Source organism: Amia ocellicauda, chromosome 13 (assembly GCF_036373705.1).
Source record: "Amia ocellicauda isolate fAmiCal2 chromosome 13, fAmiCal2.hap1, whole genome shotgun sequence".
Lineage (NCBI taxonomy): Eukaryota > Metazoa > Chordata > Actinopteri > Amiiformes > Amiidae > Amia > Amia ocellicauda.
The window spans coordinates 36,694,068-36,710,344 of record NC_089862.1 but is presented as its reverse complement, the minus strand read 5'-3'; the positions used below and the strand labels follow the sequence as shown (position 1 = coordinate 36,710,344).

At 46.2% G+C, this 16,277-nt stretch overlaps 1 protein-coding gene across 2 annotated transcripts in view; it reads left to right on the top strand.

Annotated features, from left to right (window-relative positions):
* The window catches only part of ppargc1a (peroxisome proliferator-activated receptor gamma, coactivator 1 alpha), a 35,336-nt gene that overhangs the window by 1,550 nt on the left and 17,509 nt on the right, over positions 1–16,277 (top strand). For both annotated transcript variants that reach the window (XM_066720775.1, XM_066720776.1), the window contains exons 2-4: positions 1,860–2,039; positions 14,708–14,902; positions 15,813–15,935. In XM_066720775.1, the coding sequence (XP_066576872.1) occupies positions 1,860–2,039; positions 14,708–14,902; positions 15,813–15,935 (498 nt within the window). The remainder of the gene's footprint in view (positions 1–1,859; positions 2,040–14,707; positions 14,903–15,812; positions 15,936–16,277) is intronic.

Here is a 16,277-nt window from a genome sequence, read left to right as displayed (position 1 = left end):
AATGATCTCCTAATCATCTCCACATTGCAGTTGGTCTATCTTCCTTTAGGTGCAGAAATGTATATCACCAATAGTTCCCTTTTGCTCTGCTCTCATTCGTCCCCATCTTGCAGTATATTCCTGTATCTCCAAAGATGGACTGGAAACACAATTCTGTTCTGCAAATGTGTCGGATGCTCCAGCGATAACAAGTGCCTCCATTTGTCCCTCTAATCAAAAGTACAAACTCTTCTTCACGGGGCAGAGCAGTTAACAACCTTGAGTGCGATCACAGTGTGTGGATGACATGCTCTGTATAGTAAATACGGGCTGTGCCATAGTAACTGCAGTGTAATCAGAGCGAGGATCAGCAACCGCACGTGCTTTTCTTTTTCCACTTGGCAAGCTATACGTCTCTGGGGTGCCCTGAGCTGAACTCGAGTTTCGCTTCTGTGCGCCACGGCGTTCAGACCTCGCCTGGAAAATGTCGTCAGGCCAAGCGGCCGAGGGGGTGAATTTGAGCCGCGCCAGGCATGTGTCTTGCAAAGCATGTGCTGGGAGACCTTTGCGCAGAATTGTTAATCATATCAAGTCATGAGTTTCAGAACTACTACTACAGTTGACATCTGTCCAATTGGGATTTTTTGTTGGGGGGGGGAGGGTGGCATCTTAATGTTTTATCTCCATTGTCACAGAGGCATCCAGCGGACATCATCTCATAATCGCCAGCCTTGTTTTCCACCCCGAGCCCTGCTTGGCTTAGCCTTTGTGTCTTAATCAGTTACACATAACCCTTCAGCCCTGTTTATGCTGGCTGTGCTCAAGCAGGCCAGTCGAGTGAGAGCAATGGAAAGTCTCTCTCTTAATTGTGGTGTTGGAGTGGTGTGGTTCATCTTCTGGGTGGAAAACTGGAATTTGTGAAACGATGAATTTAGAGAATCTGCAGCAAGTCGGAACATGTTTAAAAAGCAAACCAAAAACCAGTGGATCTGAGAAAGGAGAGTGGACATAGGAAGCCCTCAACATCACATCATTGTTCTTGCTGATAAAATAGTGTATTGTGTAGGGGCAGTGTTATATAAAGTGTGAGAAACACGCGCACACGGCCCAGACCTCGGCTTGCTCGTGTCATGAACATCGCACACAATCCTGGAATCTGTGTGTCCCTCCACCGCAGCTCGGCGAAGCCGGTGATTTGTATCTGAAGTGCGTCGCAGCAGCTGTCGAGCAGATTTGCCTGAATGTGAGCGATGGATGCTGAAATGTCAACAGGCGGCGTTTAGCGGTGTTGAATCTGACATCATGCAAAAGGCCAGCTATAAAAATAAGTAAATAATACTAATATAAAGAGCAACTGATGAGAAGCGTGCGGGTAATGGTCGCCTGGAGTTTTGAGCGTGGTTCTCCCGACAGCAGGCAGATAACAGTGCAGAGAGACGCATTTGGATCAGGCCCACGATAGCCAGGGTGGTTCTTGCAACAAGTGCCAGAGATTGTTCTGGAAAAGGACTCATTGTGTGAGAGTAAAGCATAACTGTTAAATATAATCTATCTTGGAGAAATTATGTCTTTAAACCTTTTCAAGAGCTTGAAATGGAAAAGGAGATGGTTTAAACAATGGATGCATTACCAAAGTGTGGGGTTAAGCACAAGAGTAAACACATGTATGTTTGTTGTGTGTGTGTGTGTTTGAGGCAGAGGGCCTAAAAAGTCAGTTACAGTTTTTTTTTCCCCTCTCTCTCATTTTTCCATAGACCGAATGCACTAAATTAAACCCCTGCTTTATTCCACTCACATGCTCACTCGCGGTCTTGTTGTGATCTCGATATCCTGTGGTATTTAATTAAACTCCTTTTGTCTGGCTTCCCCCCCACCCATAGTGCGCGGCCCTGGTGGGAGCAGACCAGCCCCTGTGCCCCGACCTCCCTGAGCTCGACCTCTCTGAGCTGGACGTCAGTGACCTGGACGCCGATAGCTTTCTGGGCGGACTCAAATGGTACAGCGACCAATCGGAGATCATTTCCAATCAGTACGGCAGCGAGTCCGCCAACCTGTTCGAGGTAAGCCCGGCTTTGAACCCCTCGGAGATGTGTGTTTATTCTTCATTACGAGAGACAGCACGGGTGCCTGTTGGAGTCTTCAATGAAGATTAAAAGGAATCATGTTTTATCGCCAGTGAAAGATGACGCATTGAATATGTTTTGGGAGGAATGTGGTCTGTAGTAAATGTATACCTTGTCAGAAAATAATAAAACCGATTTAAATATCGCTAGTGGAGATAAAGCTCCTTGAGAGATGATATGATGGGACCCATGGCACTGACAGCGGTTTATCAAATGCGAATAAACCAAAGGTCTCGGAACAGGAGACCCAGGGAGAACATTATTAAGTTAACATATCCTTGATTATAGGTCATGTTGTGAAATATCTTCAAAGGGTTCCAGTAAAACTTTAAACCGATTTAATCCTGTTTCTCACATTTCTGAAGCAAAGTCCATTAAAGCGGCGGGTTGGCATTGCAGTAATGCAGCTGTGTGAGGGGGCAGTTGATTATGCACAACGTGTGTGTTTGTGTGTGTGTTTTGTAGAGAGAGGCAGTTTTTGCTTTGGACTTGGAGTGGACATGGAGGTGATGGTTTATTTTCCAAACGGGGACTCTCCTTAAAACCGTCTCTAATCAGTTTTCACTTCCTGTGTTGTGAATATGTTTCCCAGTGCAGTTACTGTTTACTGTTTCCACATTCTCTGGTTCATCTATTAACTGCGGAAAAGCTGCTGAAATATTTCCAAAGCCCCCATCCCCCCCATCCCCTGCTCGGAGGCTAATTTCAGTTTTGTCTGAATCTGATTGTGCCTTCAGCTGATGAATGACTCGAGTAAGGGATAAAAATATGAGATTGGTCACAGTTGTGTTTAAAACCAAATGTCAGCTCGGCGCTGCGTTCACAGGGCTCAGATGGAAAGTATTAAGAAGGCTGTGCAGTCAAGGAGGTTTCTATATTGATTTTAAAAATGCTTTTTCCACCGGCATGCAGGGCACAAACCACTCTGTGTGTGTGGAGAGAACGGGCTCTTGTGTGTTCGTTATTCTGGCTGCTGTCTGTTGAGACTCGGAGGTGATGTCTTATCGGGGGGGTGCTCTGATGTTTTAGCAAAGCTGTTATCTGCCTGTTAGACCTGTAGAGATAAAAATTAAGAGCGAATGGGTTTGAATGGATGTGTGTGTGTTTTATATTTCACAAATTGCTCTCACAACAGGAATTGGCACTTTCTTTGCCTCTGAACAGCCCTACACAACTGCTCGACTGATTTTAAGTTGTGCAGCGCTCAGTCACACACCTTTGAGAGGCGTTTAATAGCTCTCCTCTTCCTCCGTGCACTTCCAGGGCCAGCCATCGTGGGTCACTGCCGCAGGTTATCTGATCGCAAAAGACAGACGGGGCAGTGGGATTAATGAATTACCAGATCTTGCGTAAAATAACTTGGCAGGACTTTTTTTAAACAACCAGCAAATGTTTTCCCTGGCCGGTCTTGTGACTGCAGCTACGCAGGTATCCAGGGAAACTGTTGGTGAGCGCTGCCTCCGCTGCCCTCTGCCATCCTTTATTTCACTTTCTCTCTCTCTCGCTCTCTCAAAAGGAAAAAAAGAAAAGAGGGAAGGAGCGCGTAGCCTTCGGCAGACAGATCAGGGAGATACAATCAGGCAAAGCAGAAAGGCCTGGGATTCAATGACTTGATGGCTGATGCCCTTCAGTGCCAATTCAGAATGATTTATCAGGCCCATCTCTTCTGTAAAATGGAGTCTGGAGGTGCAGGCGCGGGGCGGCGCGGGGGACGGGCAGCTCTCGGCCCAGCGCCACTAACCGAGTACTCAATTTTTACGAAACGGGTTTTAAATTTGTTTTATTTAGTTTCTCCAGGAGTGTCCCCACACAGGGGCTTCTGACAGGTTCATTGTTGGAGGTGCGATGCCGCCGCCCAGAGACTGGCTTTGTTATAAAATAATGCATTATATTTTTAGCTACCTGGGAGAGGCTATTTCTGCTTTGGCATGTGTGCCACTGACTCACCGTGAGTGTAGCGCCGGGCCCACTGTTCGATTACTCATGGCTGCGCATCCCAGAATATCTCTGGGACCGAGTGTTTGTGTTGCTCCGTGATACCCATTGATCCTGACTGGAGATTGGTTACATTGTTTGTGTGTGTTATTTTTTTAATTCTTGGAATTTCATAAACAAAATGGAACACATCATACGTATTTAAGTATTGTAAAGGCAGTGTATACAGTTGTAAATGCTTCGCTGGTGATTTTTGTGGCGGGGGATCGTTGGACAGACCATATTGATATTTTTACAGCTCTATATGGTATTGGCAAGTCCTTTCATCACGTAATCTGCAAAATTCAGCAGCATTTGTGTTCATGATCAAAAGCGGTACAAATATATCAAGTGTTGTTTTTAAATCTCTGAAACGCAACCAATCGCTGCTCTTAGTGCCGAGTCTGTGCCAAGAGGACCGCCTGTCCCTTTTGGTCAACGGAGTGCGTCGAGCGTGGCGTCCAGGCCAGTGTTCTCCGGCGCTGGTTAAGTATGTGTGTCTGAGCGGGGAAGCCAGTCCCTCCCGGGCTTGTCTGTGCTTTCTCCCGGCCGCGTAAAGCCGTTGATTTCGAATGAGCCGGGGATTAGAAACACACCGCCTTACAATCACGCCCACCTGAGCGGCTCCAGGACTGAAGGCGCTTATCGTCTGCTAAAGCAACCTCCCCCCCACACCCCAGAAGAGACGCTGACGGAGAGAAGGGGAAAGGGAAACAGTTGTGGGGGACGGAGATCCACACCAAATGTTCCAGCTAATTATAAAAGCCTTCCCTCCCAGCCTAGAGGACACGCTGTACTCTGGCGCGGGGTTTAAATGCAGGCTGAGGTCAGCTGACGGGCCGGTATGAGCCAAGCCGCACTACAGGTTGTGTGAATTTATTAAACAAGGCCGCTGGCTCTCGTCTCGCTAGGAATCCATTATGCTCACAGCGGTACACACACACACACACACACACTCACACACACACACACGAGCAAAAGCCTGCTCAAACACATGTGCAGCAGTCTTCATACACATACATGGTTTATTTTACATTGGTTTACTTAATTTTAGTTTATTAAAACTGTTAAAGGTTTATCTATTCATTTTATTTGTAGTATGTTTATCCCTTTGTAAAGTGCTCTGTGGCTGCCCTGCGAAAGGCGCTATACAAATACAAATTGATTGATACACACGCACACACACACAGATGTATCTTCTTCCATGAGAGCTGTGTTTAATAGACCTGCTGTCTATTCAGGAAGGAGGGAAGATATGTGAATAATCGAAGCTCATCTGAGTGTTTCAGTTTAAAGGCACTGGGCTCGTCGAGATGTCCCTCTACGGTTTCATAACCTCCTGCTTCCTGGCAGAACAGGCCGGTCCCGGAGACGCGCTGAGTGGTTACAGTCCCGTCTCGTGCTTTTTGGGAAGGAGCCGATCGAGCTCTATATAGTTAGTGAGCAGCGAGGAGTGCCGAGCTATTTTTAGCCCAAGGGTAATCTGTTATAAGAGCCTTTCAGGACTCTATCTCTTTAACCTGGCCTAAAAAGCTAAGCCAATAAGCTGTCTGATCATTTCCTTCCTCTGAGACACCAAACATGGGTGCAGCGTTCCCGTTTCCATTTCTGTTTTTATTTATGTATTTTAATTTGATTTGTGAAAAGCCTGTTTGGAAACAGATGACTGTCTTTATATCCTACTGGTTGAACAGCATCTTCAAACAACAAATACACTTATTTTATCCTGTATTTTTGGGTGATTTTCTTGCATCCCCACATATCTTTAACTGTCCGAGTCTTGTGGCAGGAGCTCTTTCAGGGCTGTAACATGAGGCCTTTCCTCACCATCCCTTCATTTTATTCACAAGATAATTTCTCCGGATCCTGTTTTGCTGACGCAGTACCTCTCTGTAGGAATAACTATTGAATTCCCCCAGAAATAAAAAATGCAGCGGGACAGAAAATGCGCTTTGGTCGAGGCAGACACGGAGGTGGTGGAGTAAAGCTGTGGTGACATGGGCTGTGTGGTTGTGCACTTTTGATTCTAATGCCTCTGTCACACTCGGGATGTCACGCGTGAGCCGAAAGGGCACGGCGTCTTCTGGCAGGGGGGCTTTCGAGGCGGCTCTGCTGTGTGCGTGACGGGGATTCGGCTGAGTCTGCATCGCTGGGTCAATGCAGATGTTTTGTGATTCACACATCTGTGTGCTTGTGTGTTTGTTTATTTGTTTCCTATTTCATTGTTCTGCAAGGAGTAGCTGCCTTCCTCGCACGGTCTTATCAGGCTGTCCACACTAATTAACTTTACCAGTCGCTTACACGGGTGTGTTAGGGGTTCAGATTCTACTACGTTAACGACCACATATTGCATTCGAACGACATTTCTCTCCATGTCTCTCGCATGACGGTTTTGTTTTCTCACATCGGCTAAACCAAACATCAATGTATTTTGTCCACCTTGGTCTAGATCTTGTGCTTTTCGTGTATTTGATGGCAATATTCACATGTAGGCCAAGTTTAATGTTATTAAAGGGACCATATTTTCAAATTCGTTGAGAAGGACACACAGTCCTGTTTTATTTGCAGATGCTCGTGCAGTTTTTCAATTCTTATACGTGTCTGTCTTCAATCACAGTTGACATACTGGACAGCCTTTCATGAAATTCTCAAACTTTGACTTTGACTTTCTCTCCAGTGCATCTACTGCTGTGTGTTAAACCCGTTTCACCCAGATCTCGGAGTTGGCAGCCGGCTCAATCCGGCTTCTCTGTTTTGAAGATTTCAAAAAACTTGGAAGACAATCATATACTTCAAATATTTTTCAACCCTTAGAATAGCTTTTGCCAAAACAAACAATTCTGTCTTGAGTTGAAATGCATCATCACGTTTCAGGAGTAGATATGATCGACCCATTCACAAACCCTCCTTCAACACCCTGTCCCAAGGTCTCTGCTGGAGTCTCCTCGACAATCGCAATATCCCATCTGTTGTCCACATACTGGACGATGTTTTCCTGACCAATTCTGCTCCCCCATCCACCCCGCTTATTCCCCCTCTACATCCGGTGTCAAGACCCTAGATGTGCCTTTCAGAGCTGACGTATTCTGGGCCCTGGAAACCGTGGGAATAATTATCCATCCTCACTCTGTGCGTCCCTCCCTCAGAAGAAACTCGCCCGCACAAACACATACCTAGTCACCTACTCTAAGTTCTGCCACTGCTCCTGTCCCTTCTAGGTCACCTCAACTACTCTATGTGCATAATTAACCACAGTCAATCTTTAATTTCCCATCCGTTAACGGTCATTTCCCTTCACTGCCATGTCACCCTCAACACCACCTCTATTGCCCAATTTAGAAGTTGGCAACTTTTCCTTAAGCAATTGAATGGCATCACCTTTTTCTATAACAACTGCCTGCTGCCCCCTGGAGACATTCAAAATAGATCCTGGGTTCAGAGGTGGACCTACTCCCTGACTGTCATCTCTAGATTTGAACATGTCTGTCAGTCATCTCACATTTCCTTCATTCGGTTTCCTAACAGTATCTTCCCTCATTAGTTGTCTCCCCCGCCCAGAACATTTTCCATTAAAGCACATTCATTCAGCCTCCACTTCATCCATAAATTGCTGCACGGCATGCCAGGCCCATTCATACCCTAGCAGGTCCTCCGTCCTCTCCATCTTGGTCTGACCCTGCAGGTTTCGTCGCTGAACGTTTCTCTGGTTGTTCCGTTTGAATCTGTCGCCGCCTCAAGAGTCCACGACCAATCAAATCCCTCGGCCGGTGCAACAGAGACGCTTACTAAACCTACATCTGATCAGATACCGGGGATATAAAACAAGCGCCTCATAAACCAGGCGCTTGGATTCTGCGGTGGAGGTGTAAGCTACTGAAATGTGAGATATGTGTGTGTGTGTGCGCTGCTATGGTCTACTAAAAGAGTTCAATTGAATGTTTCTAGTGTCACTGCTTACACCTAAACCGTTTGTATTCATATGATGCTCCTTAACATAACGTGTATTGTTTTGTACATTCGATCTGCATTTCGTTTTTAAGTTTGTTGTTGTCCGATGCCTAATATACAATGATTTTATTTTCTAACCTGTAACCAATGCAGTAAAGGGACGATGCAATTATAAAGTATATGAAACACAGTTTACAAAGTCAAGCCCACGATACGTTCGCTGGCGTCCGCTCTGGAACAAAACGTCAAGGTAAAAGGTAATGCGTTTATTTCGTAATCAGCAAATAGCTTTTATGTAGTTAGTAAGTGCTGAGGTCTGAACGCTGATAAGATCATTTGCTTTCAGGTGTTTTCTCCACATTGTACTCAGCATCGAGTGTAAATTGAATAGAGTGACCTTTTGATCCTGAATCAAATTGACTGCATTTCCAAAGATTCTGTGGTTTCAATTACCATACATTTTTGATATTGGGTCCACAACCCAAGCACTGGTTCCTGCATAACAATATCTTATCACTGTGTCCTGTTAACATAGTTAGGAGAGCGATATCTTATTCTCTTTTTTTTTTTTGCGGATTCCTTACCCACTAAGGACGTTGAAGTCAAACAACGTAGTGAATTAAAAGCTCCGAGCGTGATGAGCTTAGCTGTGTGAGGAAGGTCAGGGGGTGGGAGGTTAACGAAGCTTTTTACAAGCACGGAGTCGTTTTATAAATCTGCGCTTCATACTAGGTTAGCGTGGAGTGCATTACCCTTTCTCACTCGTAAAACGTTCACGGCACAAAAACACCTACTTCATTAGAATTATATCATGGTATATTATTTTGGTGAACTCTAGGAATGAGTCTTTATGCAATTTAAATTATTTGCATTTGTATTTTTTCCGCCCACAATGCAAATGCGGATTGTTTTCTTTCTCGTAATGTATTTAATCTTCACAAGTGCGATGACTGGACTGTCTTTAGTGAGAGCAATGCTGCTACAAAGCCTGTCTCCGTCAGCTCTGGTGATTGCGTTAATAAGATATGCGGTGTCCGTTGATGTAAATGCGGGGGTGGGTTTGGAGCCGTCCGCCCGGTGCTGGAGTTATGAACCTGATTGCGTTGTGTGCCGGGGCTGGAGGCGACGGTCGTACAGCACAACAGGCAGTTTGTGTCGGGCCGAGGAGAATAAGCGACACGATTAGCCGCAGAGTGAGCATCTCTGGTGTCTCAGGTCTGTTCATCCCTGACCTGCATGGGGGGGCAAAACAACTGTACTGACTGAGTTCTCAGGAGCTCCTGGTGGTCACATATCAGATCCCCCCCCAACAGTGAGAGGGAGCTTTAACTTTTTGCTGTGAATGGCTGTCATTTGGGCCTCGTCCTGATATTCAGGCAACTGTGTTCAAGAAGAGTGATGTGCGAAAACAGTGAGCTTGCAGGAGTATAGTTTGTCCAGGTGTGTGTGTGCGCGTGTGCGTGTGTCTGTGTGTCTGTGTGAATGCACACGTGTGTCTGCCTGCACGTGTGTCTATACGCACATGTTTTCAGCGCTCTGAGCTCGAGTCCTCGGTGGCGTTCAGCTCGCTGTTCCCCTTCTCTTCCCGCTCGAGGGAGCGCTGGAGACGTGTCCTGTGGTGGCATTAATCAGCTGGGGAGAAATGGCCTGAATTCAGCAGCTCAAATCACAAAAGGCACTGGCATTAGAGTGGAGTGGAGAGGTCCTTTTGTGTCTGTCCTTATCTGCCCCCGACGAGCCGGGCTGAGGGATGAGGGATGTCACCACGCCGGGCTCTGTATTGAAGGCCACGGCCTGGCCGACTGTGGGAGAGAATGTGCCGTACCTGGGAGCGAGCTGTGCGTGGCTGACGGGCTGAGCAGTGAGGGGTGACAACAAAATGAGAATAAAGGGACACACGGACCCAGGGACACAAATGGAAATTGGGCTTCAAGGCATTCAAGACAGAAAACAGGAGACACTTCTTCACACAGAGAGGCGTCACAATCTGAACAAACTCCCCAGCGATGTGGCTGAAGAGACAATTTGGGAACATTCAAAAACAGACTGGATAGGATCCTTGATCACTGAGTTATTAATGGACACCAAACGAGCACGATGGGGCGAATGGCCTCCTCTCGCTTGGACACTGTCTCATGTTCTTATGTTCTAAAGCTTCGCTGTTGTGCCAAGTGATTGAGTTTTCTGAACCAGGGTTTGTGGTTTAGTTTGTGTTGGTCTTGGAAGCTCACTGAGAGAGCTGGCAATCCCCTGCTGAAGGGCGTGTGTGGCTGAGGAACAGCTCCATGCCGGCCCTGCGTGGGTCACCAGGCCGTGTGTGGAGATGCAGTCCAGTTAAGTCATAGCGGATTTGTGGGTTTTGTTACATAACCGACTGTGCGATCTGAGCTGCTTAACCTCCTCTCTGAGCGGCGTCTGGGTGTGTGCGCCGATCCTACGGCTGCGTGTTTCATATGCAGTGGCTAAATCACCAGGCATCGGTATTCTGCGCGGCATCCGGGAGCTGTTTGTTCAGCAGCTCTCGCCGCCATATGCTGCGCCAGTGTGACCGTGCGCCGTGTCAGCCAGCCCGACACGTTTCGCTCGCGAGTGACTTTGATTTATTTCCTCTGAAATCTGGGGCCCTGGTAATAATGGAAAATGACATTATTTGTTTATCAAATCTAATGTGTTTTCTCCGTAGAGTTCAGATGTGGAGACCTAATTCAGATGACTGTATGATTAGGAGCTGTGCCCGTGCGGTTAACCTCGTTTGAGGGAATGCTTTTGAAATCTGAAAACTAAGCAGTGCAATTAAATTGTCAAGACAGGAATTTAACCCGAGACATACTGTGGTCAATTTATTAGGTATGTTTTCTGGCTGAGTGGATCTGTTCATTTCTTATGTTTTATACGGGAGAATAAATGCAGCGTTTTAAGATTGTCCTACAGGGATTATACATTACTGTAGAAACTCTCTGAGCATTGGGGCACCATTATGAGGGGAATTCAGGATTGGCATTAAGGGTGTTGGTATCTTATTTCGAATGGAGTCTGTAGCTTTTTTGTTTTGTTTTGATACTAAACTGCATGGTTTGTGTTTTTTGTATACCCTTGAAATTTGGCACCGCGTTGGCACTTCTCAATCCACTCAAAGCAATTACTTGTAGATTTAAAATTGAAATTTGCCTCGGAGTTCAAATAGCAGATTATATGTGTGTGTTGGGGGGGACGACAAAAAAAAAAAAAAAAAAAATATTGTGCTCATTATCGACTGCATGAATAATATCTCAGGAACAACAATAGGGCCACGGAAGTCCAGAAAAGAGTTAAACAAGCAAGGACAATTTCAAAGACGACCCGTCTGATAAGGGCATTTCTCTCTGGGTAATGAATGACTGGTGTGTGTGTTTTTCTCCCCCAAGGGTGGTTTAAAAAAAATAAAGGAGAAAAAAAAGAGAGGGGTTTGTGAGGTTGTCGGGGTTTTTAACGGCTAATTGAACCATTTTAAGTAAAATGCCACGAACGGCACCCTTTAGAATTGAATTAGGTTAATATATAGTGATCTCACAATTAGCCCTTGAATGTTAAGATCTCTCGAATTGTGTGAGGTCTGTTTACTGAAGCTAAACGGCAGGAGAGCCGGCGCTGCAGAGAGAGAGAGAGAGAGAGAGAGAGAGAGAGAGAGAGAGCTGTTTCTTTTTTTTTGCAGCTGCTTCTGCAATCAATAAAGCACACTTCACTATCAAATTCTGCCAGATGATTCTCCCCCTTGGGTCCGTACCTTACAAGCTCATTTTAATGCTGAATTTCAGTAAAGTTTACAGAACTGGGTAACGCTCTGTGCTTAGAAAGGAAGTTAATAGACTGCCTTGCGAAAAAAACACCGCACAACTTATTTTCACTGGGAGAATGATGTGGCGCTCGGCCGCGTGGCTTAGCTCTTACACCGTGATAGAAGCGAGGCACAGACCATGACCAATTCCCCCTCTCCTCAAAGTGGAGTCCATATAATTTGCAGAGCACCTGGAAATCGTCTCCTGTGAAGCTGGACAGTGAGTCCAGGGAGAGGACCGTCCCTCCTCACGAGGGCCAGTTGAGACATTCGAGAGCAGAGCGTTTATTGGGACTTTATCTCCAGCGCGATTCTGCGAAGGAGCCGCACTGAGGTCCCTATCGAAGTGTGGCGGCACGTGCCAGGTTTCCCCAACCAGGATGTTTAATTCCGATGATAACTTAATGGCAGTGTGCATCGCCGCCACGCTGACGCAGCTGCTGCCCTGCTCTCGTATTGACAGGCGCGGCCTCTGCGTTTCTGGTTGCCTTCCCTAATCAAGGTCGTCAGCTGAACGAGGGAGGTGTGCTGCTCTCCCGTTGTGACCTTTTCTCAACGTTGCATCTGTGGCCAGAGTTTGCTATGAAAACTCGTCTCCAGTCGTGTCACAGAGGGACAGGGGGTCGTCAACGGAAAAAACAGAGTCTGTTCTGCGAGTTGTTTGAATGTAAACCGAGCAGATGGCAGACCATTACAGTAATTCGTTCCATAATCGAAATGTGCCCCATTATAATCGCATTGCTGGGAATCGCTCTGCTCTCCAGTCTATTTCAGTGATAATCTACCTGCTAGCTATCAGGGTTTATGAAGTTTATTGGAAGCATCTTGTCAATGGCCATTAGGTTTCGGCCGCGTTGCAGGATCCCTGTAACAGTTTTAACAGCGAGTTCATACATGTTTTACCTCCGTGCCGTGCAGCCTTGGCTGGCGTGTTCCATGACGTATTGAGAGAAACCGCCTCTTCGTGACTCTTTAATAAGTGGGTCATATCGCCGATTGAAAACTCTTTCAAGTGACATTTTAGGCTTCCTTACAACAGCAAGCTCTGTGAGATCGTTCCATTGGCTATCACTTAAAAATCAAATACAATACACAGTTTTCCAGAATGATTAATCACTTATACATGTATTGTCATTCACGTATTTCCAATGTGTGTAAGCTTGGCCAACAGTAATCCAAGAGCAACAAACACAGATGGTCATGTGAAGCACATGCGATTCAAAGCAGGGACCAGTAGAACAGCAGTGTGTCAGTGAGGCTGCTCTGTAACTGTGAGATCGGTGTGATAACAACGCAGCCTGGCGCTCCATGTCTGAAAGGTCCTGTGGGATGTGTGACTGTTTTATGAATGCAATGTGCTTTATATCTATATATGGCCACTAGGTTTGGGCAGCAGTAACTGGACTGTATATCTACAGTGCCTAAAGAAAGACTACACCCCCTTTCATTATGTGCACCTTGTGTTGCCTTAAAATGCATTAATATAGTTTTTGTCCGTTATCTGCTCATCCTGCCCCACAACTTCCAGGTCAAGGGGAATTTGTACAAAATGTATGAAAAATAAAGACTGAAATAGCTTGGTTGGATAAGTGTCCACCCCCCTTGTAACAGCAATCCTAAATTAGCTCAGGTGTGAGCAATTGCCTTCAAAATCACACACCAAGTTCAGTGTCTCCAACTGTAGTGATTGACATGATTTCAAGGTAAATTCAGCAGGTCCTGTAGGTCCCTCTGCTGGGTCAAGCGTTTCAGAGCAAGGCTCAATCATGGGCACCAAGGAGCTTTCAAAACAACTCTGGGACAAAGACCCTGAAAGACACAGGGGCTGGACATAAAACATATCAAAGGCCTTGATTATCCCTTGGAGACGATTATTGGAGATGATTATTAAGAAATGGAAGGTGTTTGGCACCACCAAGACCCTGCCTAGATCAGGCCGTCCCTCCAAACTGGATGACCAAGCGAGAAGGAGACTGACCAGAGAGGCCGATCCCAAACAGACTCTCAGCTGTAATTGCTGCCCAAGGTGCTTCCACCAAGAATGAACTCAGGGGGGCGGAGTCTTATCCTATTATGATATTTCAGTTGTTGTTTTTTAAATACACATGTATGTATGATGTGTAGATAAGTGGAAATAATCCTCATTTAAGTGTATGAAACTCTGAGGCACTGACACAACATCGTGTGAGAGAAAGTTCAAGGTGGTGTAGACTTTCTCTAGGCGCTGTGTGTATGTGTGTAAAAATAAATGTGTGTGTGTGTATATATATAGAATTTTGTTACTGGAATTCTGGCCACAGAGAATATTTATCAACTCAAAGAGAAAATAAAATTCCTTGCTTGCTCATTCTCATTCTTTCTTTCTTTGTAAACTGCTCCATCGTTCCCTGCGTATTTTAATTTAGTTTGGTACGAGTCCCCCACAGAGAACGCACTAATGTTCTTCAGCCGAGAGTTTCCTGCAAAGCATCTTGTTAACAAGCAGGTAATTCTCAGTGGGTTCCCGTTCGGGGGTAGAGTTTTGCCAACACGCAACTGAACTTCTCCTCCATTGTTGTCGTTTTTCTCCCTCCTTCCTTCACTGATACTTGCTGTGTGTCTGCCTTGTTAATGGATATCTTGGGGGAGATATTATTTTGGTCCAGTAAGCTGCATGCTTAATCTGTGACTGACAGATCTGACTCATGCAGGGATGGGAAAAAAAGAGAAACTGAATTAAAACGGAGAACAGCACTGCAGATTTTTGCAGACGGGGAAGAAAAAAATGAAAAGATTGGATAATAGGGTCTTAGCTGTAAACCCAAATGATGATGATTATAATAATAATAAAAGACTCTAAACTGTCCTATTTTCTCCCCCCCCATCCCAGAAGATAGATGAGGAAAATGAGGCGAACTTGCTGGCCGTTCTCACCGAGACCCTGGACAGCATCCCGGTGGACGAGGACGGACTGCCTTCGTTTGAGGCGCTGGCCGATGGAGACGAGGCCAGTGCCAGCGACCACAGCTGCCCGTCCACCCCTGATGGCTCTCCGCCCACCCCCGAGGCCGAGGAGCCTTCTCTAGTAAGACCGCTCCCCCACTCTGTGTCTCGAAGGTTGGCGGGCCCCAGGCTGTGGCCCTTGCTGTCTGTCTGTAGGGAAAGGCTGCAGGGAAAAAACCCACCTAGACTGGGCTTTATTCTCATCCTTCTGTTTCTTACTCCGTGGGGCAAAGGGGTTACAAACTCCACATGTTGACACTGGATAAATGCTCATTGGCTAGTTTGTTTACTTCACACTTTACATTTGTCCTGCTGCCTCGACACTAAGCCCCGCTGCATGCTGTCTCCTGCTCGATCGTGCCTCGCGAACATGGTGTGTTCGGTCCTGTCGCACTGTCACGGTCAACCCTGCGGAGATGCTGCCCCTCTTGAGAACGTCTCCTCTTCCTCCCCTGTAGTGTGTCTACGAAGTGGACCTTGAGGAATGTCACTGTCCTAAAACAGCAGCTATTCTCTGTTCCCTTCTACGGTCACCCCTTTGAAGGAAGTGTCACTAGTACAGAAGTCAGCGCACGTCCCTTCAGCACCTCAGTCTGTGCCCGGGGCATGTTGAACCTCCTGACACCGTCGGGGGTGTACGTTACACTCCGTTTACATCTAAGCAGCTCGGAATCTGTCTGTACAGCCGGCAAACCGAACTAGAATAGCTCCTGCCCTTGAACCCGTGTTGCTGGGCAGAGATTTCTGTCCTCTGGTGCTTTTTAAAAATGCACTAGCTGGTATGTGTTGCCTACACAACCCTGACCTGTCAGCAAATATGATGAATACATTTGTGGGCCTATGTTGTACTGTCTCTCTCGATTACGCACATCCCCGGCGTTAAAAGACTGCGCAACATGTTTGGCTTAATTAAGAACCGGTAAAGATGTGTTTACTTTTGTTTTTTTGTTCGTCACACACAAATGCCTTCTTGTCTCCCTCCTTCTCTGCAGCTGAAGAAGCTCTTGCTGGCTCCGGCGAACTCCCAGCTCAGTTATAATCAATACACAGGTGGCAAGGTGCAAAATCATGCACCAAGTAATCACAGGATCAGACCGACGCCTGCTGTTGTCAAGGTAGCGACCTATTGCCATGTTTACACGAGAGCTGCTTCTGTGTGACTCCTGCGTCGATGTGTTGTCGGTCATGCTGCTGTTTCTGTCGCAGACTTGGGAGAACTCAAAACCTCGGTATTGTGTTCTTCCAGGTCTTGTGCCATTAAGGATGCAAAAAGGTTTTTAACTGAAACTATTGTTTATCTTAGCTCATATCCCTTTGTCCTTTGATTTAGTTTTATTCTTTCCTGTCCAATATGTATCCAGGAATGTTGAGCTTAAAGAAACCACACTTTTTCTCTGCATTTTGACAAAGGAGGCAAAACCGTGTATCTGAATGTGGTTTTGTTTTTCTGAAAAAGA